The sequence below is a fragment of the Simochromis diagramma genome, unplaced genomic scaffold (assembly GCF_900408965.1).
Source record: "Simochromis diagramma unplaced genomic scaffold, fSimDia1.1 OVJJ01000753.1, whole genome shotgun sequence".
NCBI lineage: Eukaryota > Metazoa > Chordata > Actinopteri > Cichliformes > Cichlidae > Simochromis > Simochromis diagramma.
The window spans coordinates 8,629,277-8,656,132 of NW_024387523.1; the positions used below are offsets into that span (position 1 = coordinate 8,629,277).

Consider the following 26,856-nt stretch of genomic DNA (forward strand, 5'->3'; position numbering starts at 1 on the left):
AATCGCTTCCACGTGAACGTGCAGATGCATCAACACATACACAAGAGAGCATTTGCATCTCATACTCATTTGCATACTAAACACAGGGATGCTGTAGCATGCAAATGGTGCACCCTAAAGCATGCAGATTGCTGAGTGATATGCGGTTTTCACTAGACTGCGCCACACTAGCATAATAGGTATAGAAATGACTCTGTGGGGCAGATGATCTGAATTGAACTATGTTGATTGTAACTGTATGTAGTATTAACATAGATTTCAAGGCGAGTATTCATGATGCCCAGAGGATTCATTCTTATGGGTTTGATAACCCCCTGATGGTTTTTTCCTTGAAAATGTTCTTAATGACTCTTGAGTGAACTGGCAGGGAAAAAAAACATGGAGGCTTTAGTGGTCTACAATTGTGGTTCATACCTGCACAGTTATTTTCCCATCCATACTCAGCTGCCCTGTGTTAAAATGCTGAGTAGCATTAGGTCCAGTTAGGCTGCCTCTTATTTCCCGATTGCAGTTTGCCCACCCACTTCCTGAGTCTGACGTCATTAGCCATTCTCGGGTACAAACTCTACTTTGGGTCACAAAGTCAAACAAACCAGGAGAAGGGTTAGCTTTATTCCCCCTCAATAAAAGTTAATGTGAGGGCAGAGACAAATGGCGGGAAGAACATGCTGAAAATGGGCTAAATGTCAGTCGAGAGAACATGTGAGATGATTCATCTGCAACACATGGTTAGTGATTGATATGTTGCTGGATGAAAAATTCAAGTCTACAATCAATCTGAATGCAAATTCTATTCAAATTCAGAATAAAAAGCCAAATTTAAATGAGTGTCTTTCATACGGGAGCATAGTAAACTACTTAGATATGCGCTCTGCTTTCTCTGTGCGTCTGTGTATACAGGCACCAAAACTGTGGACATTTTTCCGAGCCGTCTCTTTCGCAGTAACAAGCATAGATACTTCGCCATCTCTAAGTCCCTCCGCATAAATAATAATAAATCCTTAGCTTTGGCATGGCAGACATTGTCTTAAATGGACCAGACACAGCAGTACCTTATCAGCCCACTGTCTTCTCCATCATTAATGTCGGCATACAGTCGTCAACACTGCAGCATGTTTAAGAGTAGCTAACAGTTACCTCATACCGAGACGAGCATAAAGAAATTATAAAGTGCCGTCAGTTCCACAGTAATGATGGTTCAAAGAAATCAATGTCATTAATTTCAGGCACTCGTTATTGCAGGCGGTAGAGCTCTTGGTGTGAATTGCTTCCACAAGTGACTGAATGCAGAGCAAAAACTGGTTGGATAGATAGAGACAGGCAGATGTATTGAGATTCAATTTCATCATCTTCTTTAAAACTCGTTTTTTATATGCACATTTAAAACCTGGCTCAGCTCTCATTAGGTTGTTGAAGTGGTGTTCATTTGTTTGCTTTGACTCCAGTATGGCTTTTGAATTTTTATGAGTGGACCTTAATGAGCTGACTGAGCTTATTATTTGTCCTTTTGGCTTCAGTTTGATGGGTAAAGTTGACCAACTGCAAACTGGGCTTCAGAGCATATAGTGTTACAAATCTTTTTTTTGCACTTTTTCCAGCATTGTTTTTATGTTTTTTAAACAGATTTGGTTATAAAGTGTTGACTTTTTTCTTTTAACTTGACCTTTTAATACTTTTATACATTATGCTTAAAATTTATTAGAGTACCGCTGCAGTAAACACAGGGATTGAAACAATTAATGCTTTGTAAAAGTTATCACAACTTTAGCCAATTAACACTTCACAGAGAAAAGCCATTCTTTTGCTTGCCTATATTTCACTACCTCTATTACTCTGTTGTTGTAGGTTTGTATCTCTGCACTGTGTCTAAAGCTTGTGTTACTGAATCCTGTGTGTGTGTGTGTGTGTGTGTTTTGTATACTACCTGTGCTTCCCAGGCATCACCTTGACCTCTGTGCCCACTCTGTGTTGCTCATTTCCCACTGCCGTGGCCTCTGCCACTAAGATACATGTGCAGATGCTCACACACAGCAGAAAAAAAACACACTATTTACAATCAGGTTGAAGCTTGAGGAGAATCTGAAAATCTTCAGCTTCAGCAAAGTCTTGAACCTTGCTCAACCTCTATCTCTTCCTCCCATCTGCTCTTTTTCTGTGCTCATAATTGCAGCATTTGCTTAGTAGATTGACAGGGCGTAGAGAAAGAGACAGGCATGTGGCCAGGTGGGTGAGGAGTTGACACATATGGCTAAACTGGATGACTGGTAGAGAAAGTGATTGGTAAATGTAGCGGTACACCACAATAGTTCATTTATCCATGTTAGAACATAAATTAAAACCTGTCAAGAAGAGAACTTAGCGCTGTGGAGTTAACAATACTAGAAATGACAATGATGTGAAAATTTCCCTCTTTTCTAGTCAATTCACTATTCTCTCTTTTCAAGCCCGGCCTCCTCATCCTCCTCCTCCCCTTCTTCTCCCCTTTTTTACACTTCCCCTCTACAGCTAATTGGGAAGATAAAGTCATTCTGCCAAGAATATGTGTGTGTGCAGGGCATTGTGTGAGGTCGTTTAGAGGTGTAATACGCTGCTCTGTGCAGCATGGTTGAGTCTTCTCTCGCTTCTTTTTCCTTTTCTTCTCAGTCGTATTTTGTTCTTCAGTCTTTTTTTTTTTTTTTTTAAATCTTTCTGCTCTTGTCATTTAGGGAAATCTTGCCTGTCCAGGGTTGTTTAGCAATTAAGTTGTAACGTGTAACGCCTGTGTGTGTGTCTGTGTGCATGTTTGCACTAGTGCCCATCTTTAACTTGTTTAAATTAAAACAGTATTAAACAATTAGCATCACAGCTGTTCTCATCAGTTCAAAATGAACATTTAGGGACTGAGAAAACTTTTCCTGTCTCTGTTAATAGAGAGAAATGTGCTTTCCTGAGAAGTTTAATCCATGCATGACTTCCCACAAGGCACTGTGGTTTTACAACCTGAGTGCTGAGGTTTACCTGGCTATAGACCCCATAGGACCATCTCTGAGGTCACGTGTCCATTCCCACTGGAGTCAGAGCTGTTTTTAGTGACAGTATTAGGCAGGTGCTTTTAATGTTGTGACTGATGGGAATATGTACTCAGTTTTCCGGCTATACAACATCAGAGCTTTGGGTGTCCAAATCTGGTTACAATATGCATGTGCTTAAAGATTGAAGCCTTTGGTCACAAGTTTGAAAGAACAACTACTGAGAGTAGCCATGGCCGTACTCATAGGAAGACTAGGAGCTATGTTGAATTGCCAGTGATATTCAGGGTCTTGTAGCAATGACAGGAAGAGTCACTGTGTGCAATTACTGAGTTAAACTCATTTCTAATTTGAGGCAACCGGTTGAAGCGGCAACCAACCGCAGCTTACAGTTGACTGCCCCGAGCATAGAATAGCCATTACAACAACCAGCTAAGTGATGCATGACAAGTAAATTGCTTTATGTGTGCATGGGAGTTGAACCTATTCACACATAAATTACGTTGTTTTTTGCTCCTCATTCATATCTATACAATTGCATGACTACTGGATAACAGGACATCGTCCATTGCGGACAAAACTGAGGCTAGCAGATCAACCGAACATGCAGCACTGATCAGCTGCTGGCACTACTCCGGCTGTGTAGCTTTTCAGCACCTCAAACAGACACTTTCACTTAATTTACAAAGCAAAAGTCCACCACCTGAGTGGATCACGTGGGTCTTTTTGTTGTGTGGGAATCAGCCCCCTGAACTATTCTCAGGTAAACAGTAAAAACAGTCTAAAGACAGTTAATAAGACACTTAATACCAGTGGATAAAACAACAAGTATTATGGATGACCATTATAATGAGGCTCTTTTGTATATTTCCATCTCTCTCTCGCTCTCTCTTTTTCTCTAGGCCTCTCTCTTTCCGTTTTGGGGTGAGTTAAGGTTTCAGTGCCCTGGTTTCCACACCAGATTATGTGCACATTGCCCGTGTGTGTGTGTTGTGTGCGTGTACTCGTGCATGTGTATTTATGTCAACCTACAGGGCCTTCCCATGACGCCACACACACACACACACACACACACACACACACACACACACACACACACACACACACACGCACTTCTTTCTCTTTCTCTTTCTTTTGCTCCCCAGTCATTCACACACAGGCACAGACTTTCATTTGTATACATCCTGATCACACACACGTCGAATACCGGTCAGTGTGAAGTGGGTCATGAAGTGCTCTGCTTTAAAAGGAGGAAATTAAAACGCAATTTTAGATAAGGAAATGCACGTGTGGCTTTATAATCGAGAGCGTCTTGCACATTGCCAGATTAAAAACATGCAAGTGGTCGATTATGGCAAAAAATGCAAACCCCTTGGTTTGATTTGAGTTGAACAAAATGTAGTTTTTTTTAATGTTTATTTCTACTCTTAGATTGTTTAAAATGAATAAATTGGAATGCTTAAGGAGGTGGCAGTGTGAAGTATTTCCCAAGATAAAAAGCACAAAATAGAGAATTGTTTTTTTTTGTTTTTTTTGTTTTTTTCTTCTTCTATCACCATACAGAGAAAGTCCAAGGTTAAATCAGGAATACAAGAAAATACACACAGTCTATCTCACGCTATCTTATCAAAACGGTGAGTTTTAGCTTTATAAAACGAGTTGCTTGATAAACAGAAGTACAAAGAACTTGATATTCATCAGTAGTCCAGATGGAAACTCACCTCATACAGATACACAAACACACAGCCCTGATCTCCGGGTCTACGGACTCCAGGTCTGCATACATTCAGGCTGTTTATCAAAATTAGATCAACGCAGAATGATTTCCCTTTCTTCCCTTTGCATCTCTTGCGCTCTATCTTTCTCTCTCGCCCTCTCATACACTCCACCGGTTATCACACTTTTACCCGAAACACATAACTGTGAAGTCAGTGCAACTGAGATCGTTTATCAAAATTAGATCAATGGAAGTATTTTGGATTTCGCCAAAATGTGGCCTGCCCTGTGTTTGTGCACAGGCCAGTTTTTGCACATTTCACAGGAATCGAGAGTCTCGCTGCAGCGTAACAAAGGTAACAACGTGCCGTATTAACTGAAAGGAGGGAGGATGAATAGACCAGAGCCGGGAAGGAGAAAAAGATCCGGAAAGGAGTGATCGCAAAGGCTGAATGAATGAAATGAGGGAAGTGGGCCACAGTGTGTGACCCATATCTGGCGTGTGTGTGTTTGTGTGTGTCTGTGAGAGAGAGAGAGATGCATTGACCTCACTCTTCTCGTCTGACGGTTGGAGATGTGTTTGCGTAGGTGTGCGTGTAATGGTGATGTCATCATGTTCCGGTGTTTTCTTCTCCCCTGCTTTAGACACTTACGTCTGGCTTCAGCACAAACACATAGACATAAACACACACACACACACACACACACACACACATAGAGAGATATGTGGGCCTAGAATAAAAGACCTGCTGTGTAAGCTGACACCTTTTATTTCACTGTCACACAAAGTCAAACGTGTACTGTATGTGTATTGACATTTCTTACTAACAAAGGATCTTGGTTGTCATTTCTTCACTCTTATTCAGCACCTCAGCTGTCCAGACTGTTTTTAAAATATTTATTCTGCGGTTGCATCCGCATGCGTATTTGCAGTTTCACCACTATCGCAACCCGTCATGTAACAAAGTTACTAAGAATATGTTTCAAGCTTATTTTTGTGCTGGTGGGTCATTGCCACTTTGGCGGGTACTGATAGTTTCTTGCATGAAACTGAAAGTCACCAATATAAGGTGCTGATACAGACTTTCAGGCGACAACCATGAGACGAATCACCATTGTCATCATTATCACAATTTGCAAAGCCATCAATACCAATCAATGACAAGCAATCATCGCCTTCCTTCTGCTTATACCGTCACGTAGAGGCCTAAGGCAGCGGGGATAAAGGGCTTGTTATGCCTAATCTTCTTGGCAGGAGTGAGAATGTGACTTGTGTGGTCTGATATATGACAGCTGTTTAGATTTTGATCTCCACACATAGCTATATTGTAAGCAGTCACTTGCATTCCTTTTAAAGAAAATGCTTTAGTGTCAGCCAGTTCTGGGCTTTGCCTCAAACGCTGTCATCATGCCGTATGTATTTATTCACAGCAAGGGATGCCCTCTCCGGCATTATCTCGCTAGATATTTACAAAAACAGGATGTTAATATTCTGGTCCCGCTCTCCCTACATAGCTAATGTCTGAGGATGTGTTTTATTTGGAAATTTCACTTGCGAGTCATCCTAACTGCCAACCTCTGCTCATAAACAGTGCCACAGTAGGCTCACTGCTGAGCGCTTTTGCTCTGAAATTTGATTTTCTTTAAGTTCTGTTGGTGCTGCTTTTAAAGAGGGGAGATAATGGAGAATAGGGTGGGTGTCTGAGGGCTGCTGAAGCAGATGGTCGTATTATTGGTACAGGCTGTGCTTGGAAGCTCAAGGTCACACTCACTGTGACAGAACAGTGGGTATTGTGATAAAAAACAGACAATTTTGATTCTAGCAACAGTTTCTTTCAAATTCCTTTCTCCTCTCAACTTTCCTCATTAGTTTGCGCTGCTTTAGTGACATGTACAACTCATTTAATAAGTACTTTTAGAATTGCAAACTGCTCAAATGCTCCATAACTGTGTACTTGCAAAACCTGTTGCTTTCAGGCTCTCAGGCTTATAGGTACTGAGTCAAGGCAAAGTACTCCACAGACTATAATGTTTTTCTACAGTGTGTCATCATTATCCTTTTTTTTAAAGGTCTCTTGATTCCTCAAGGGGTAATTAGTCCTTCGGTTGTACCCTTTCACAGAGCTACTGGGGTAGGGCATTTTTGGAAGTTTAATGCTGTACTATTTCTTCCTCCTTGCTAATATCATGTGAGCAGATAATCAGCAGAAAATGTAGGAGGTTTCACTTAAGAAGTTAAGAAAAAAACTTGTTCCCTGCTTAAAAATACATTCTCAGGCTTTGGCTTGTAATTAGTTTGTTTAAGCAATAAATCACAGATTGCTGGTGGTGTGAATCTCTCTCATTTCATCTGACTTGATTAAGATTAACTGATTTTTAAACAGTTTAATCGACTTTGTGCTAAAGACTTAAGAATGAACACATACGTTTAAAATGTTAGTCATATTCTAATGTGTTTGTAAGATATTGAATGTCCCTATTTGCATCTCCCTCTACCTTAATGCCTCACAACTTTGTTTAAACTTACAACCCACATTATCCTGACATTATTTGACAATGATCCAAAGTGCTTCTTGTGATGTCAGGAATCTGTGGCTTTTTTCAGTGGCACTGCAGGTGTTTGTTGGGGTTGAGGTCAGGTGGACCCAAGTCCATGAAAGTCATCACTCCTTGGTCTTCTTTGATCTTAAAGTAGTTCTTGCATCACTTTGAGGTGTGTTTGGGGATATTATCCTCATGCTGAACGAATCCTTCTCCACATAGATGCAAACCAGAGGGTGGAGGTTGTCTTTGAACCTGCTTCTTCTTTTTGGTCAGAGAGAAGTCAGGTCTGTACGTGTGTTCAACCAGATTTGAATTTTTCCCACCAGCATATTTCACTAGGGGTTTGATGCACTGTCACTATCATAGGACTTCATCCTCTTTGAAATCCTAGCACGTCTTAGCTTACCCCAAGTTTTTTGACCTTTTTCCCCTAACCTCAGAAGTGGCTTAGAGACTACTCCTTGTCCTCTGAGACTCCCACTGGACAGCTGTCCTTTTAAAAGTGCTTTTGCTCATTGGAGTCTGACTCGGTTAGTAAATTTACTCCCTTTGATGTAGTTGTTTTTCTGTCTCTTGGTGGCCACAGGTTGACATGTTGATTTCCTTAAAATATAGTTAGAGCTTGGTAAAACACTGAAGATATAGCAAGTCAGAATACATGTGTGAATGAGAGGGAGGCAGGTGGACAGGTGAACATGCAAGAAGGATAGGCACTGAGGGTAGATGAGTTTAAATACCTGGGTTCAGCCATTCAAAGCAATGGACAGGGCACAAGAGAGGTGAAGAAGAGAGTGCAGGCAGAGTGGAGTGGGTGGTGATGAGTGTCAGGAGTGATTTGTGACAGATGGAAAGCAGCGAGAGTGAAAAGGAAGGTTTACAAGATCGTAGTAAGACCTGCTATGATGTATGGTTTGGAAAAGGTGGCACTGACAAAAAGACAGAAGGTGGAGCTGGAGGTGGCAGAGTTGAAGATGAAGATGATGATTTTCTTTGGGAGAGAGCAGAATGGACAAGATTAGAAGTTAGTACATCAGAGGGACAGCTCATGTTGATCAGTTTGGAAACCAAGTTAGAGAGGCAAGGCTGAGAGGGCACATGTGCAGATTGGATATACTGGACAAAGGATGTTGAAGATGACGCTGCCAGGCAGGAGAAAAAGAGGAAAACCTCAGGATGTATTGAAGGAGAACGTGTAGAGGGTTTGTGAGACAGAACAGGATGTTAGAGGTAGGCTGAGACGGAGGAGGATGAGCAGCTGAAAGAAAAAGAAGTAAACATGAAAGATATCAGTATATTGCTATTGTGGCGATCTACAATATCATTGAGCTGCTTCTTCAGAGATTCTCGGCTGCTGGTTTAACATACTCCAACTCCACTGCCTTGAACCTGCAGCTGGAGGAGAACTGCTTCATGCGCTGCCACACCAAGATCACAGAGGCTGTGGAGCAGAACAAGGGCTACGATTGCAAGCGGCAGTCTGAAACTGTGTAACTGGAACCCGTGCAAAGAATGAGACTCAGTGAAGAGGCAGTTAATTACATTGCTCAGTTATTCATCTGTCTTAACTGATAAAATATTTGCTGAGGGGCAAAAGAATTATTTTAATAAATATTTAAGAAAGCGTGCATGTGCACAAATATGTGCTTTGTTCGTTTTATTGTTTCTCGTTGTTCAGTAAGAATAAACTAACAAAATTTAAGTCATTAAATCCAAGTTAAAGTTATTTGACTTAAATTCAGTCATTCTATTAGAAGAATCCGACACAGTAGTTTCAGACAAAACCACACAGATGGACTTTTGCAGCCATATGCAAACGACATACTGAGACCTGCACACACAAACAGATAATGGTGGGTAGAACCTGCACGGGGTTCTCTTAGATTGGACCCAGATGCTTTTCAGTGAGTTTGTGTGTGACTGGAGGATAAATTTTAGCTAATCTTTATCTGAGACTATCGTTGCATCCTCATCCAAAGGACTATTTCTTCCCCTTTTTATGTAAGAACTTGCGTGTGTGTTCGAGTGCATGCATATCTCTCTGATTCAGTGTATAGGATATTGGTCTTGGCAGTATGGAATTTAGTTAATTCCTCCAGCTGGTCTTCTGGCTTGATTAAATAATCGCTGATTTAATGCAAGTCAGTGTAAGTGTGCGTGCGTGCACGCGCCTCCTTTTGTGTGTGCATCTGTGTGTTAAAAGCAGGGCCGACTTACTACTTAAGTGAATTAAATGTAATGTCATTTTGAAAGACTTTGTTTGGAAAGCCCTCTTTTTAAATATATTTTAGACCACAGGGCGCCTAAATGGATGCCTTTCTTCTCTCTCTCCCCAGTCTCCTCTCTTGTGCGGCTCTCTGTTTCGCCACATTTCGTCAAGGACCATTTAAAATGTTTTGCGTGTTTACCTTTACTTCACCGTGCTCAATGTTTAAAATGAAGAAATTACAGAAAAATGCTGAGAGATGACAAACGTTGAATTTTTAAACAGCAGCCCATGTGAAGGCCACCAGTTGGCCTCGCCAAATTCCTTCAACTGAAGCTACACCACCAGAGTTTTAAAATGCTGGTGCACATTGGTTGCAGATGCTAAACTAAATCTGAGGGCCTCAGTATTGCGATGAGACCCAAACCTTTGGATGCTTATCTATTCAGGCTACTTCTTCCATAAAGATTTAAAAGACTGTGCAATGTAAACAGTTGGTATAACATCTGTAAATTTATGGCTTCAGGAGAAAATCAGAGTGGACTCGAAGCCAAAGCTGAAGCACTCAGCCACAGCGTGGTTACACCATATGTTTGATGTTGAGTACAACTTCAGATTCTCAAAAATTAAGTTATAATTCACTAGGGCGTTTTATGAGTAAAGTCACCAAAAAAGGCAATGAAAACGGCCAACTTCTATTTGAGTTTAAAGAAAAGCAGCCACTTCGAACTCTTGAATGAGAAGCTGGTGTGGCATCGCAAACATATTAAAGTCATGAGATACATGTTACAGTGAGATGTTGCATGTTTCCCCAAACAAACAGCAGCCGGATCGCGTAGCCTCGTTTATGCATTCTTGCATTAATTCTAATGCCAGACAAAAGCTTTCCGCTAGAGCTGCTTGTGCATCCGAGCGCAGACTGACCGAACTGATTGTGGAAGTTATTAAACCAATAAATGTTGTTTTATATGCAGCCTTCCCTGAGTAGATTGTACTCTTAATTTCTTCTGTTTTTTTCTTTTTACAAGCATCAGGAGACTGATAAAATCTGAACATATTGTCAACTTCTCATTGCTAGATTATAATGTATACTCGCTGTTTATAGTGACCTTATCCTCGGGCGATTAATTAATGAGAGGTATTTGTCCCAACTGTCTTTATAGGTTCATAAGAATAGCAACATTTCATATCCTATCTGGGCCCGGGGCACTCTCCCATAACATATCCTTAAAGGTTAATAAATAAATTTGAAATGCATTTGTTGGTTTGAATTTGGCTTGATTAGGAAGAACTCGATAAAGAGTTTAATTTCCTGGCCCGCTGATCCTCTGTCTCTGCACGAGCACTGCCTGTGTGCGCGTCAGAGGGCGTTGTTTGCGGTGCTGATTGAACGCTGCTATAGGCCGCAGATAAATAGATGTCATTAAGACCCCGATCCCTAATTACAGCCGGCCCTTCTCTGCAGGGTGAGGTGAGCGGAAGAGGCCAGGTATCCGTAATGAATCAGAAAAAGTGCACACCCACACTGTAGGTACACACTAATTTACCCTGCTCACAAAACTAGTTGTCCGAGAAAAACAAGACAAAGTTCACAAATTCAGACAAAGTATTCGCAGTATGTGATATATATATACAGTACAGTATGTTTATAGAAATGTGTGTATGTACGTTTGATGTGTTGATGATACATGTGAGCTTGCACATTTCCACAAATGTCAAGCCAACTAGCTGATGATTGAAAAGGAAGTTGGATATCAGGAGCCACATTTTGAGAGAGCATTCGTGCATGCGCGTGCACATTTTGGACGGTGGTGCGGGCTATTTCTGTAGTTTCCTGTGTAATTGACACTTGAACCTCTCATTCACACACACACACAAACACACAGACACACACCATACAGTATTATTGTAGTCTACTATTGGTGTAGCCAAAATATCCCCAACACACACACATACACTTCTTGCCGCTTCTCATCCAAATCTAGCTTCATTAGTCAATGGAAGCCAATATTTTCAGGTGTGTGTGCTGCTCTCAGGGGCAGCTGTGGGGCCATATGTGAGTGATTTGAGCGCTCAGAGGGAAACTGAATTCTGATGACAGACGCACTGTTTGGCTTGCAACACTATACACACATACACACACGCGTACGCACACACACACACATCCACAGAGGAAGCATACATCAATCAATCACCTGGCTCCGTCTCTCTACATGTGGTGACCGTATGGTGTGTGCACCACACTCGAATAGGCATACACACTCAAGCTCAGTGTGCCGCTGAGAGGATTTGCTAATGTAAGTGTTGTGCTGTCTAATGTCAGATGGATGAAAACATGTGTACCCTAAAGACTGGTAGTTTTAGCTCAGGTGTTTAATACATGCAGAAACATTGGAAGCAAGATTCTTGTACACATATTGAAACTGAGAGACAATGTTTCTCCAGTGTGATCCAGATACTATGAAGAACATCATCATAAATTTGTGTTTATCAGCTAAAACTGCAAACTTCTAAAACAAATTGGCAAAAATCCGACTTTTTTGCATTTAAATTTGCAACAAAGCAAATAGATTTAAATATTTTCCTTGGATTTCAAAGAATATCTCATGTTCTTGCTGGGGATAACAATGGGAATATTCCTTATGACAATAGCTCTTAACACACCTACACTAACATGTCAAATGATTCTATTCAAATGTGCAGTATTTGCACTGGATTGCTCAGGCTGAATGCTCCATGCACATTCAGTGTGTAACGTCTGTTCCCAAAGTTATGTTAAGTGGTTAATTGTTCTGTGATCTTTCCGGTGCATTAGATTGCAAAATAAACTGAACAGTGCTGTGCCCACTGGGCTCTTCTGCTTTTAGCTCGTAGCTCAAAAACAGATGCTCAGTGGAAGTGCCGGTAGTGCCTCCATCTGCAGCTCTGAGACTACAGAAAGCCTGATTGAAGTGTGGCACTCTTTTGTGAGAACTTGAAATGTCTTTAACTTCGAACAGTGGATGCTCTGAGCCCAAAAACTAAAAATAAAAAATGCTAAGCTCTCAGCACTGTCATAAACATAAAACAAAACAGCAGAGAGAAGGTCCCAGTGGACCATAGCCCCATGATGTTGGAGGGAACACGGAGTAACACAACAGCGAGAGGAAGATGGCAGACCAGATACACAAACTGCATATACAGATTTTACCAACATTCATACCGCACGCTTGTATGACTTGTAAAACCTTAAAAGCCTACATTTAATTTCACAGAGTGAACATGTCAGACTGTGAAACTGTGAAATGTTATTGTGCTAAATGCTACTTTTGAATTTGATGCCAGAAACACTTTTCAAACAAAGTTGTAAGCGGGCCATGCTTACCAATGTGTTACATCACCTTTCCATATAACAACACTTTGCAAACATTTTAAAACAGAGGAGAGCAGCTGCTCTAGTTTTGAAAGCCAAATTATTTCTTTATCTTTCTTGATGACATTGTGGGACATCCTTTGTTGCATCGTCAAGCCTCTGACATTTTTCACAGGTGACATGTCTGGACATGAGGCGGGCCCATTCAGTATAAGGACTCTTTTACCACAGAGACATTCATTTAGAACACAGTGTTGTTTGGTGTTGTCGTCCGGATGGCAGCATGCTCCATGTGTTTTCAGAAGTGTTCCTGAGGCCCTGTTGTGATTTCTTCTACAGAATCATATCCAGTTTTAGGATAATTTGATTATTTTTTGATATGGTACTGCAGGCGATGAAAACTCCAAGTAGTTAAGAATTTTATAACTAAAAATTATCAGTTAAAAAGAAGCTGAAAAGGAGAACCCTGGAATAGTGAGCACTTTAAAGGCTAAAGAGATCAGAGCGGAGATCGCAGCGGAATAATTATGGGATGTTTCAGGAAAGGATAGATAGGCAGACAGAGGGAGAAACTGACAGAGGAGTTCCGCTGGAGAAAGATGAGGTATGCTGTCCTCTCAGGGTCATAAAGGTGGTGAATGGGGCCAGAGGCTTAATGGGATGGAGAAACGTTGTGATTGGCTCATTACTGTGATGGAGCACGTTGCCACGACAATTGGCCTTTTCACCCCCCCCACCCCTCCTTGCACACACTACTTTTCTATGCGCCACTGCGCTGTGAACTGCAGAGGTGTGTATATGAGAACTTGCACACTAATACAGTAAAAGTCAAACGCCTGCCTGTAAAGTACCTGCTGCAGTTCAGATAAACACTAAAACGCTTTATGCTACAAGGTGAAAGCATAACTCATCTCTTCCCACGTCTTTCAAGTGACAAAATTACCGCAGTGCCTCATGTCTTTCTTAGATAAGTCCATGTTCGATCTTATCGAATATTCGAAAACAACTTAGTCATCTCGACTACATCATTTTCTTTTCACTGAGGTAGTTTTTTTTTTTTTTATTAACCTTGTTCTATGCAGGGAAAACACTGTAGAGAAGAATAATGTTCTCAATAGGATTTCCCATTAGGTGTGATAAATGAGAGTCCATCATCTCTCTGCCACCAAGCCAATCTGCTCTCTCCCTCTGTCTCCCACCCTAACTACCAGCCTATTGCACTTGAGTGGCATGAAAATTACAAAGGAATCAAAAAGTTCATTTTTGTCCCCCCCCACCCACTTTTTTTTCCCTCCAGCGATTTGCCATCTTTCTTATCCTCACCAAATTTCTTCATTACACCATGTTTTTATTTTCACTCTCTAACATGTCTCTCTCCTTCTTCCTCCATAGCGGCGCAGAGGTAGTGGAGTTTTCTGCGCTAACTGTCTGACCACCAAGACATCGCTGTGGAGGAAAAATGCTAATGGAGGCTACGTCTGCAACGCATGTGGTTTATACCAAAAACTACATTCAGTAAGTCGCACACAGGTGTTTCTGTCTTCACCAGCTGCACTCTTACATTTTAAAAAACAATGCAAGCAGAGGAAATAAAATGGAGGCAAATGCCTACAAGTGTCCTGTTATACAGAAGTTAATATGCTCTTAATGGCCAAACTCATATCCACTTCCTATATATACACGTTTCCTCATAAAGGTCCTGCTGGTGTCTTTTTATACTACATCCACGGGGGTGGTTCTGACCACTAATTATCATTCCTCCTGTCTGGCCAATTAGCATACGGAGCAAATAAAATGCTGCACACCGCGGGTAGATTCTTGTATATATTCTGTGGGTCCTGCTGTGAAAGTGTAATATTTTGGAGAAAGCATATTTGATTTGGTGGGAGTTACAGACCGTTTCAGCAGTCACAGGGAGCCAGATCCATGTAGTGAGAAATATGATGGAATGAATCAACTTTACCATCTAAGCCTAGGGAAAGTCTATGGAAATCCCAAATTTAATTAGACTGCATGAATTACAGATGAGATAAAAACTTGCCTGGAATTTAGTTGACTTCAGAATATCAAGATTATTCACCTCAGATATGTTCTTAAGGTGTTTAAGCCAATTACACACTTCAGCATACTCATTAATCGCAGCGGTTTGCAAATACTAACAACATAAAGCAACTTCAGAGCGTCGCTGCATATGCCGAACCCTGCTTCCAGTGTGCGAAAGTTCAGTGCGGACGTTTCTGTGTGATCGATCACAGTGATAATAAATGCATTAGTAGACTGACCGTGTTGCAACCCTGAGCTATATGCTGCCATTATCCAATGGCGCTTTAAAGACCTTTCGGAGGATGACAAGCTATTGAAGTTTACTGCTTCCTGCCCCTGCAGATGTCCTTGGTTCAACCCGTTCATCTCATCTGCTGCTCCAATCACGTCCCGGCTCCCTCTACTCTTGGCAATCTTCACGACGGCCATATTTTATATCCCATAATAAAAGTTTTATATGCTCTACACACATTATTAGAGAGGATAGCAGCTAGTAAAACACTTGAGAGTGAGAGAGGGGAAGGGAGAGTTATGAATAAAGGGGCAGGAAAAAAAGTGGAGGGAAAAAAAGGAAGGGGGGAAGACAAAGAAAGGGAAAAAGATTAAGGTAAGAAGGAGGACGGGGATAATGAAGGGTCAGGGTGTGAATGAAGAGTGAGAGATGGAGGAAGATGGGAGAGATTAGAAGAGAATGCAGAAGCAACATTTAGGAAGAAGAAGGGAACAGACAGAAAGGCAGATTTATGTGATGTGTGCTAGCAGCAACCACAGCCCAGGTATTCTACCAAGCCACCCCTACAACCATAAAAGTGCACAAAATTACAGCAGCCATGTGTGTGTCTCACTGTTTGTTTGAGTTACTTGCACCCACAGGATTGTAGACACATTAAAACCCTATAAATAAGCATCACTTTCTGCAGTTACTTAGGTGACAGCTCATGTAATTGAAAAGATACAACACAGATATATAAAAAGCTTTTCGAGGAAGTTTTAAAAGGAAAGCATATGATTTCATTTTCCAATCTAAAACAGGCAAAACACCATGTGGTCACACCTGCTGTGAGAAGACACTGGCAATACAAAGTAAACAAAGTAAAGAGGAGGAAAGGATAATTAGGGAATGGACAGGGAGGAAAATCGAGTCAAATTCTTGCTAAAACAGAAGCAAAAAAACAAAAAACAGTGAGTGACTGAGTGAGAAGAAGTAGCAAAAACTTGTGCTGCTTCCCTATTCCATACCACATATGAGCTTCATAGAATATGCGCTACTGGATGCCACTGGATGTCAGTCAAACTGCAACTTTAATAAAGAAACTAATTTATGTTTTCCTAGGTGTTTCACCTCCATGCAGTTGTTGTGTTTATGAGTATCCCACTCCGAAATTAAGGCTTTTCCTCATCTTTATAGTTTATTCAGTGGTTCTCTCAGTGTGAATGGATTTAAATCATGCTCTGAATCACTGTGTCTCGTGCTTCCGTCTTCCATTCCCTCTTTATTTCACGCCCCCTTCCCTTTATCCGTCCTTCTGTGCACCAGTCGGTCTTTAGAAACACAAATTCTAAGGCCAGAAAAAGAGAAATGTTTGTGGATTTTGCTGCTATATTTTGCGAGTGCCACTCTGCCAAGTGATGGAATCTTGTTTTTGATATTGATCCATATGTCAAGAAGTTTCAGCGAGACAACTCTCTCATTAACTTTTACCAGCTTGCCAAACGAAGGACTGAAAACACTTCGCTGAAATGCATGTGCATTAATAGGTCCCTGAATCTGAGTTTTGCCCTTCTGAGTTTGCTTATATAAGCGTATTCGATTGTTTTTGCTTGTTAACATTAATGCGCTAATTATATGTTTACATAAGCACAGCACAGTATCCCCGAATCATTATAATAATATTAAAATTGTAATAGAAGTGACTCTTCTGCTCTTAAATATTTTCGGTAGCTGCTCTACAGTGACTGATAAACTCCACGCTGAAAATTACATTGTCTTTGCCCTTTTCACCCACACACTGGCGTGCACACATGCACTCCCACACAAGCATACTTAATGCACATACTCTGACAGACACACATTCGGTCACAGGCTATCAACACGAACATAAGAATACATTTCCATACACAAAAGGATACTGGAAATCACCCAAGAGTTTCCCAGCATAGGCACAGGACACATTTTGAAGGCATTGGTACAGTTTTTTTTCCTGTACCCAAGTGTCTATCCATCTCAATATCTTGCTCGGTCTTCTGTGGATGGCTTGCATCCGCAAATATGCACTTTGTATTTCAAAGTCCTACATCATTGATATACACACAAGTTTCTTTCTAAATATGTAAAAGTATACCCGGAGATATGAACACAGTTACACAGTACAAAGACAAATTTCTGCAAACCTGTTTTTAAAGCTTTGAAAAGCCATGTCCTGTATGCTAACTGAATTTGACATTGCTGTGCAGAGGTCACTGCTCATAATGTGAATGTCTTTCTTGAATAATGGCGGGTTAGCGACACATTTATTTTGATTGGGCACCTTATAAGACAGTTTAAATTGAACGGTTTATTTTACTAGGAGCAAAGACAGCCTTTCAGTGATTTGTTTGGAAATGTATTAGACAAGCTGTGTGCGTGTGTGTGTTTTTGGCATGTGTTTAGCATCACCATCAAAAAAAAAGTTTCATCATCATTCAGATTTTTTTTTATACTCACACTATTAAACCCAGTGGGGAATTAAATAAGTGGGGAGTGTTTTAGAAATCTGGTGTTTTAGATGCAAATGAGCAGTTTTTATTCTTTGGAATTATGCATGACTTTTGCCTTTTTTTTAACCAAAACACTTGTAACCAGAACACAGCCTTCTTTGAAGCTCACAACCTGCTTTAGTAATTGGTTGTAGTGTTTCTAGCTTTCCTGTTTTATTAAAAAAAACATTTCAGTAAGTGTTTCACGCTGAAACAAAGCATATTATAGGACTCGATTAAAGAGATGAGTGCACTGTAAGTGCGAGAGGGTTGCACTTTCAACAGATGTAAGTCCGCCCGCACCCCCTTGTGGCGAGGGCAAAAACCACAGTCATCTGGAGGATATGTTATCAGTCTTTCTTTCATCGCGATGCATTTAGTTATACTTCAAATCTATATAAAAGAAGAAAGACTGTCAGACTGTAATCTGCCACAAAGGGCTTTTTAGGGAACTTTGGGGAACCTAAAACCAGTAGCTACTGTTTTAGATCTTGACTGTGGTGCGTATTGCTTTCTTTGTTTCACCAAATATGCTTATGATAGCTTTATGATTAAATAATTGTTATACTCGGCTGATTAGTCAAAGTAGAGAGAGCTTTATTTTTTATCCACAGTCGATTGCACCAAAGGCACACACAATGGTTATTTAATCTCTGAGACCACCTATGCATTAAGTAGGAATTTTATCATAGTCAAGTAATGCCGGGGCATGTGTGCTTGACATTTATTAATTAGTTCAGCAAAGTTATCAGCGTGATGAAGTCGAATTACCGCCTCATATATTGCTAACTGTCTAACTCCCTTCCCTCTTGCTCATTCTTCTGTGTTTCCTTTGCCTTGCAGACACCCAGACCTCTAAACATCATCAAGCAGAACAACGGTGAGCAAATCATCCGCCGTCGAACCCGAAAACGCCTCAACCCCGATTCGCTTTCGTCTGAAAACCCTGCCCCCAAGCAACAACGCATCACCAGCGAAGAGCGCATGAACGGGGAGGAAACAGACAGGAGCTGTGCGTCAGTCAAAAACCAACAGCCTTCCCCTCGCTCACGCTCACCGCGGTCCACGCAAGCCTTCTTGGCCAATCAAACATTGGAGATCCACAGGCGTATGCCTCCTCTTCTCCTCCCCTCACATGCCCCCTCCTCAGTGGGAGCGGAGGGCAATGGCGGTATCACAGAGGGAGGTATAACATCGAAAGCGGAGGGGGGTAAAGGAGGAGGGGGATCGGAAAGAGGCAGTCCAATTGAAAAGTACATGCGTCCGTCCAAACCGTCTAGTTATTCACCTCCAGGTTCACCCATTGAAAAATATCAGTACCCTCTTTTCTCCTTACCCCTTCCATTAACCATTTCACCTGAGTTGACCCCGGAGTCAGATTGGCTCAGGTTCTGGACCAAGTATAAGATGGCAGCCGCCTCTGGGGTTCCTGGTAGCATCAGTAATCTAAGCAGCCCCGGGAGCCTTGGAAATAACGCTCATTATCTTAGCGCGATGGTGACTCCAGTACAACATCATCAGCAAAGCTACACGGTGCCTTACTGCGCCTCTCCCTACTCTCCTCTTCCTCCACCTCCAGCTCCTACTCACTATCCTCCTCCTCCTCTTCACGTCCAAACCCCTACTTCATCATCATTAGAAAACGATGCTCCTTTGGATCTCGCAATAAGACAAAGAGATACAAGTGCTGTAAACGCGCACGTGTCCACAAATGGTGCCGAAAGGCGAAGGCAGGAGTCGCCGCTAACTGACAGGCTAAGAGGTAACTGGAAAGGAGAGAAAGAGGAGGAGGAGAGGACAGACGAAGGAGGGAATCCAGGTGAGGAGATAGGGAAGGAAGAAAAAGAATGTTTGTCAACATGTCAGTCAAGTGTCCCGTCTAATCGCAAAATGGTGGAGGTGGCCACACAGGATGACCTGACCAATCGCTGCGTCCACTGTGGGATCTACTTCATAGATGAGGTGATGTATGCCCTGCACATGAGTTGCCACGGTGACAAAGGACCATACCAGTGCAGTTTTTGCCTCCACGTGTGCGCGGATCGATACGATTTCACCACGCACATACAGAGAGGCTTACACAGGTACACAGACAAAACGACACAACAGAGATGTCAAATGCAAGACGGCAACATTCAGAACGCTGCGGGAATGTCGGAGCACGAGTGTCAAAACGCGACGGAGGAGGAACGAGATGAAGACGGTCATTATGAGACCACCGGCGAAGGTGATGTAGTAGAATCGTGTCATGACAACCAAGCAAAACAACACACAGGCAGCGATGGCACTGACAATGAAACGGAGACTGAAAAAGAAGCAAAAGGAGAGGACAATGCCGCGACAAACCAGGACTTGGGAGGCAAAAAGGTGTCGCACATCAGCGATGACGTCACGAGAAGCTCAGAGGTCACAACTGTTGCTGGCTCTAAAATATTAGATGAGAACACAGATGGGAATTAATTGATCTCTTTGACTCATGCAAACCTTTAAGAGCGTTGTTCTTGGATGAATAAGCTGTATGCCTTCATGTTTCTGGAGGCTAGCTCATGTCAAAATGGGCCTATCCTGGGCACTAAAAGGAACACATCCTTATGCTGGAAGCACCCGGCTGTCAAATGGTCAGAAATCATTGTAGGATCCAGCTGAACTATAGCAGGGGCAGTTGAAGAAATTGCCCGAATCCTCTGCTGAGTGACTGCCACTTGACAGCTCTGTGGCAGGCATTCAACAACAGGCATGGAGTTGAAATCACCTTTAATAAGCAGCCACTTCATGCGATTTCCACATAAGGGCATTGGAAGCTGGGCTAAAAGTTGAACTGGTTATATTTTGGATAACTTTTGGGAGCTCAGCACTTGCATGGCCACCATAAAGGAGAGCAAAAAAAAAAAAGAAACTAGAAGCAAAATAATTAACCTGAACTGAACTGAGCTGGGCTGATTACTTATGCACCATACTAAAAAAAAGCTGGTCCAAACTAGTCTAATGTATCATTAAGACGGTTTTATTTTGGTACAGCCAGATGTGATCTGGTTAGGATTGCTTTGTTCTTGTCCAGAGCATGTTTTTGACTGTTTTTTTTTTCTCTGTGCAAATGGATCTAAAACCAAAATTCTTTTTTTTTTTTTGACTAATTAAAGCTGGTTAGTTTGAAACCAGTTTATGCTGGGCTGCAGTTGAGTTGGTGTTACCTCGGTAAAAAGTGATCAGTTGATTTCTTTCACTTAGCCTGTTTTTTCTGAAACTGATCAAGTTCTTGGTTCTCGGGTTTTGAGTCAGCTGGGACTTTTTCGAACTGCTGAGCCAGTTTGACTTGATAAAACCGGTTAAACTCCGGACCGAAGTGTTTTCTCTATCCGTTTGGATTAAACCAAGTGACATTATTTTCTACCTTCCTCTGTGCCATGATACTAGCTATGTGCCTGGCTGCCTGCCCAACAACCATCTAGTACCCGCTTAACATTTATATTAATAATAATAATAAAAACGGTAATAATAATGATGATGATGATGCTATCGTACAAAAAAAATGCAATTTGCTACACTTTCATATATAATATGGTATTTTGTAAAGGAAAATGCTTTTTGCAGGAAATGGTACTATAAAAATTAGCCTATGTGAGTTTTTTTCTCTTGTTTTTGAGCTTCTTAATGAGACTTGTTACATTTATAACAGCCGCCTAGTAGAAATGGTACAACAAGGGAGGGAGGGGGAGGGGTGTGTGTGCATGTGTGCATTTGTGTAATTGCATTTCTACGCGTAAGGATCAAAGGATGTGTCCGTCCCCAAATGATGATGTAAACATAATGAAGGCTTGCAGTTGGTTTTTCAGTCCTCAGGGGTCACACATGTTGCACACCAACCCACCTGTTTCATAGCATGTGACACATCAGTTTTACAGTACATGGCCTAATTGTGTTAGCATGTCACATATTGTTCTCTTATGTTCTCTTATATATGTTCTTGTTGTGTTTTTATGTGTTAATAGGTCAACATGGTCTCAGTATGTAACTTTTTTTTTTCTATGTCTACGAATTGTTAGGTCGCACAGTTTTACAGAAAGACTTAGGAACTTAGGGAGTAAAACCCCAAATCTTATCAAAAGGAACAACTGTTTTGAGTTAACTGTATAAACCTTTGTTCTGTACTGAGTCTACAGATGTTTTTGCCTACAGTGTTTGATGTCATATTACTGAGAGTTTGGTACAACTTAGGTTACCTCTATGTAGCATGTTAGCACCTGCGAAATCTACAAAATAAGTTGCTTTTTTTTCTAAAGGTGTGAGGTGTTACATGAAAGACCTAAATAATACTGAAAGAACACGAGGTGACATTGCAAAGTTATGTTTTAATAATTCAATGAAGTAAAAGTTTCACGTGGCTTGCAACTCCATTTGACCCATCGCACATTACGCCATCATCAGTGATTTCGTTGCTGTTTTTTTGGAACAGTTTCCATAACTGAGTCTTAGTTTAAACCAAATTTCATCAGTGAGAAACTTCTAACAGTCATGTCCTTGAAAGTCCCGCTGTTATATCAAAGTGGTGGCCATCTTGTTTATTTTTGATAAAGATGGGATGACTTCTCTAGCCGTGTTGCCTTAGTTGCTAGAAAACAACAGCGACAAAAGAAGAAAACACCAACGGACTCTGTTGAAGGACATAATATGTCAATATAAAAATAAAAGACAGGAAGGAACGAGCTAAAGAATGTGAGGGGGGGGGGAAAGCTATTTTTCTATGCTTATCCAAAAAGACATGAATGACGAATATTCCACCTAGTGCCTGGTAACTTGTACCACTTTTCAAATCAATATGTTTTGTTGTCTGCATTAAAAATGTTATGTAAGCAATGAGTCGTGTAGAACAGAAGGTGGGAAAGCAAACTGATATATTCCTTTCCATGCACTCACACCACCAAGTCATCTGAGTCATCGATTACGATTTCTGCTTGACCGATCGGTCAGGTGTTTGTTCAAACTTTTCATGTTTGCTTGCTGTGCTAAACTTTCATTTTTGTGCATATATTTACACTACTTTGTAGAATGTTGAGCCATATGCCTCAGTTACTTGTATGAGAGACACAATGCCAAGAAAAGGACCTAATTTGGAGATTGAAACAGAGACACGGCCATGTCACCAGGTCCCATATCATGGTGGATGCAATGTTGATTATTCACACATTATTCTAAGACGGTTAGCAATACAGCTAACTTTGCATTTATGCCGGATAAACAGTTTAAATTAGCTTTTTTTTTTAAATTCTACTGCATTGGTAACAGTCCAATGCCAAGTAAAACTAGATAAGAACCACGTATAGTTCCCCCTGTAAAATTACATTGGATTGCTATTAAGGTTGGATTTTATTTTGATGCGAATGTCGGAGCATTTGCAACCATTGTCAGTAGCTTGTTGTAGCTCTTTTTAAGTGGATTGCCTCAGAAAATTCCCATCACTGGTTTGGAATTACAATTGTTCGCTTATTTTTATTTTGAAGTTTTCAGAGATAGTATACTGCTAATAGGTTTCTAGGATGCTAACAGCCTAAGCATTGCTCATCCAATTAAACCAAAAGTAAGGCTTAGAATTATAAAGTAAAATTCATTCTCTTCTCTATTTAAAACTCAAAAAGAAATAGCTGAACTTTTGGCTAATTTTAATACTTCAGTAATTCATTTTGAAGCAGTATTTTAACTTGCACGTACGTTTAAAAAACTGTGTACAGCACTTAACAAATTTATCAGACAAGAAACGGAAATATTTTGGAAATCTTTGCAAAACTTGTTTAGAGTTAAGAATTATATAAATGTTCTGGTAAATAAAAGGAATTTGTGTTTTTATTAAGCAGGCATACTAGACTTCTTCTTAGTGGTCAGAAATTAATTAAGCAAATCATTCAACCACAAAACCTTTTTTCTTTTTAAGAAAGCAGGTAAATAACTAATTTTGCATTGCAACAATAATGTGTTTTATTTTATTTTTTTTCTGCTTTTTTTAAAGCAGTACATTTGAAAATTATAGATTAAAAACAATAATTATATTTTAGCATTAAAATATTTTTATTAAAGAGTTTTCACGTACCGGTGGTTAACCATTGGTAATTATCAGCACTGTTAATATAGGACAGCTGTGGCATTAACTTTACATTAGGCAGTGTAAGGTCAATTTTTTTTTTCTTTTAAATTTGTTAAGCACTGTATGCTGCATTTTACAGTCAAACTGCCAGTGGATCATCTGTACGATAATGCATAAGAAGGGTTTGTTTAACTTCTCCAATAACACGTGTCAAGTGAAAACATCGTAACTCCTTAAGTTACAAAGTCTAATGACTCTCTCGTTCTGATGTTTGCCTTTCATTCGGTGACCAGGTCTTAACATATTACTGTACGTGCCAGTTGGGTCAGTTCAAAAAGGTAGTGGTTGAAAAATCTGGGGGTTTATTGTTTTTCTTTTCTTTTTGTTTTGTTTTCAGAAAGATTGTTCTAATTGTTTTTATTTTCAGAACTATTTTTGTGCTTTTTAAAACTTTTTAGAATGAATTCTTTGGTTACTTTTTTATCGGCTGCTGATAAAAAAATAATGAAAAAATGTTTACATTAATAAATGTAGCAAAAAAAAAGAAAGAAAAAAATAGAAAGGACGCTTCACCATTCTTAAAAGACACAAGAAAAGGAGGGATGGATGGGTGCCTTTGAAGAATATGTGGAGAGAAGTGGATGAATAAAGGGAGGATGAGTTCAAATGAGGCTAAAGTGGATGATTCATCCCCTCTGTATTGTCTCTTTACCTCCCTTCAACTTTATTTCTTTCCTTCTCATCTATTATTTTTTAATGTATTATTCACTGTACCTCTCCATCCCACCTTTGTTTTTCTTTGTTCACCTGCTACAACTCTAGCATCTCCTCCATTTTTCCTGCATCCCATCATTTGATGAATGTACAAAGATGTTCTCAGTAGACAAAGAGAATACGGAGGTTTTAAACGGGAGTTAAGCGTTTGTATTACGGAATGTTGCACCCCAAAAGCTGAGCTAAACTCAGTTACCCCACACATTAAAAGGCTGATCTACATGTTTATTTAGACTTTATTTAGGTTAAGCTTCTTTAAATTAAATCGGCCTCTGGTTGGTTAAAAGAAAATGTTTAAATACTTTTTGAGAAAGTCAGAAAATCTTTGGTAAAGGTTCTCAACATTGTCATGGGATTCCTCACTTACCTCTCTTTACATGTCATCTGACTCAAAAGGATTTCTCAGTAGACTGGAGACAAATGTATTTTCAGATGCCATAATGTTTCACTAATTCCTTTGAAGTGAAATCCTTGGGTTCTTTTTAAGTTGAAATAAAGAAACCTTTATTGAAATTTGTTCATTCATACTTTCTGTACTCTAAGTATGCCGCAGATATCTGTTCTGTTGTTCATTTGAGAGTTTAACATTTATAACTAAATTATAAATAGATGTTCATGTTGGGGTGAGAGGAATCTCGGGGGAACTTTTAACCCGATCAATCGAAGCGGGACACACATGACATGGCCTTGGGTTACTTCAGCAATGACTTTATGTTTTAGGTTTGATGGCATTTCAAATCAGCGTTTACAATGGGAGGCCTTAACAAGTGCTTTCATGTTTTTGCCTTTGTCAGAATTTGTTATAGAAACAAATGACGCTGTTGCTTGCACTCCATTTATTATGTTCTTATTGCCAAGGAAGGGACAACACACACACACACACACATAAGAAACACACAAACAGCGGTACGGATCGAGTGTACATTTTGGGGTGTACAGTGTTAACATAGGCCAGTTTATTTTTGGCCACACACACACACATGCATGCATACACACAGCAAGTATGTACATTTAATCAGTATATTTTAGTAGATTTTTGTCTCTGTTCAGTTGAATGGCTTTTTATAGAAAAGAAATGGGATTTTTTTTTTTTTTTAGGTTATGTTCTCTCTCATGTTGTATTTTATTCTGCTACCTTTCTGTACGTTATTGTTTTTAGGTTTTATTTCATGCAAAATCATATTTCAACAACATATTTTGACAGCCAAGAAAAGTTTGTTACACAGCTAAACTTGAAGAATAATGTTGATAATGATGATAATAATTAATAAAAGTAATAACAAACAGTACTCAAAATGGACATTTGGGTGTTTATTTAATAAACAGTGAAGAAGAGGAAACCTATATTGTGTATAAATCCTCCCTCGAGAAAACAGCCTATCTGTGGCCTTCCTGCAGGATGTAAATGCCTGTCATTATGTTTTAGATGAATGTGTTCTTATCCTACACAAGCTGGGGACTTAAGGAGCAGCTGTGGAGGGTACAGATATTGAGATATAATTTTTTAAACCTAAAGCTTTCATACCCAGTCAGGCGAATTTGTTTTGGGGAAGGTAAAAATAAAACCTGCAAACCTACCTCCTGCTGCGCTCTCAAGACTGTGGCCAGGAGCCTCATATCATCCATATTTCTCTCCTGATCTGCTCTTCATGCAGTCTTCCTGTGTTTTCCAAACTTGTTTTCCATTTTCCGTTAAGTGTCAGACTTACTTTACTGTTTTCTTTTGCACAACATACGCTAGTGAAGATTTCATCACAGTGCAAGACTCCAAAGGTCGATTCCCAATAATTTAATTTTCTGCTACACAAATGACAAGATTTCTGCTGGATTAATGATTTGGACATTAAACAGGTCAGCATGCTGAAGCCTAATGGCTGAAGTCTTTAATAAAATTTGCTGTGAATGATCCTAAAAGGATACATTTTTTACTGGTTTGGAGCCCACTGACAAGCTCCTCATAAAAGTGAAGATTTTATTACCAGATCTGAAATATAAAATTGTAATATTAATGGCTGGATGATCCTGAGCCATCACATTTTAACACACTGGGGAACCCTATAGTGTCAGTGTGCAAGTTAAAAACAGAAAAATCTACATAAGTGGTCGTTGCTAGATTGGATCAGCAGAGGGGACAGTAGGTTAATGGATGGGTTCAGTTTATTAGTCAGCATAGCTTGGGTTGGAAGAGGCCCCTCTTCAGTGGACCAGCTTTGGATTCGGGACACAGACATTCTCTCTCCTTTTAAGATTAAACTTAAAACTTTCTTTTTTAATAAAGCATATAGTTAGGGCTGGATCAGGTGACCCTGAATCCTCCCTTAGTTACATTACATTAGGTCTTGGCTGCTGGTGGATTCCCATGATGCAGTGTGCAGTGTATGAGTGTTTCTTCTTCAGGGACCTT

At 40.3% G+C, this 26,856-nt stretch overlaps 1 protein-coding gene across 6 annotated transcripts in view; it reads left to right on the forward strand.

The window, feature by feature from the left end:
• The window catches only part of trps1 (trichorhinophalangeal syndrome I), a 118,140-nt gene extending 92,818 nt beyond the window's left edge, over nt 1-25,322 (forward strand). For all 6 annotated transcript variants that reach the window (XM_040021300.1, XM_040021294.1, XM_040021296.1 and 3 more), the window contains 2 exons: nt 14,216-14,338; nt 18,446-25,322. In XM_040021300.1, the coding sequence (XP_039877234.1) occupies nt 14,216-14,338; nt 18,446-20,062 (1,740 nt within the window). In that variant the 3' untranslated portion in view covers nt 20,063-25,322. The remainder of the gene's footprint in view (nt 1-14,215; nt 14,339-18,445) is intronic.
• The last annotated feature ends 1,534 nt before the right edge of the window (nt 25,323-26,856 follow it).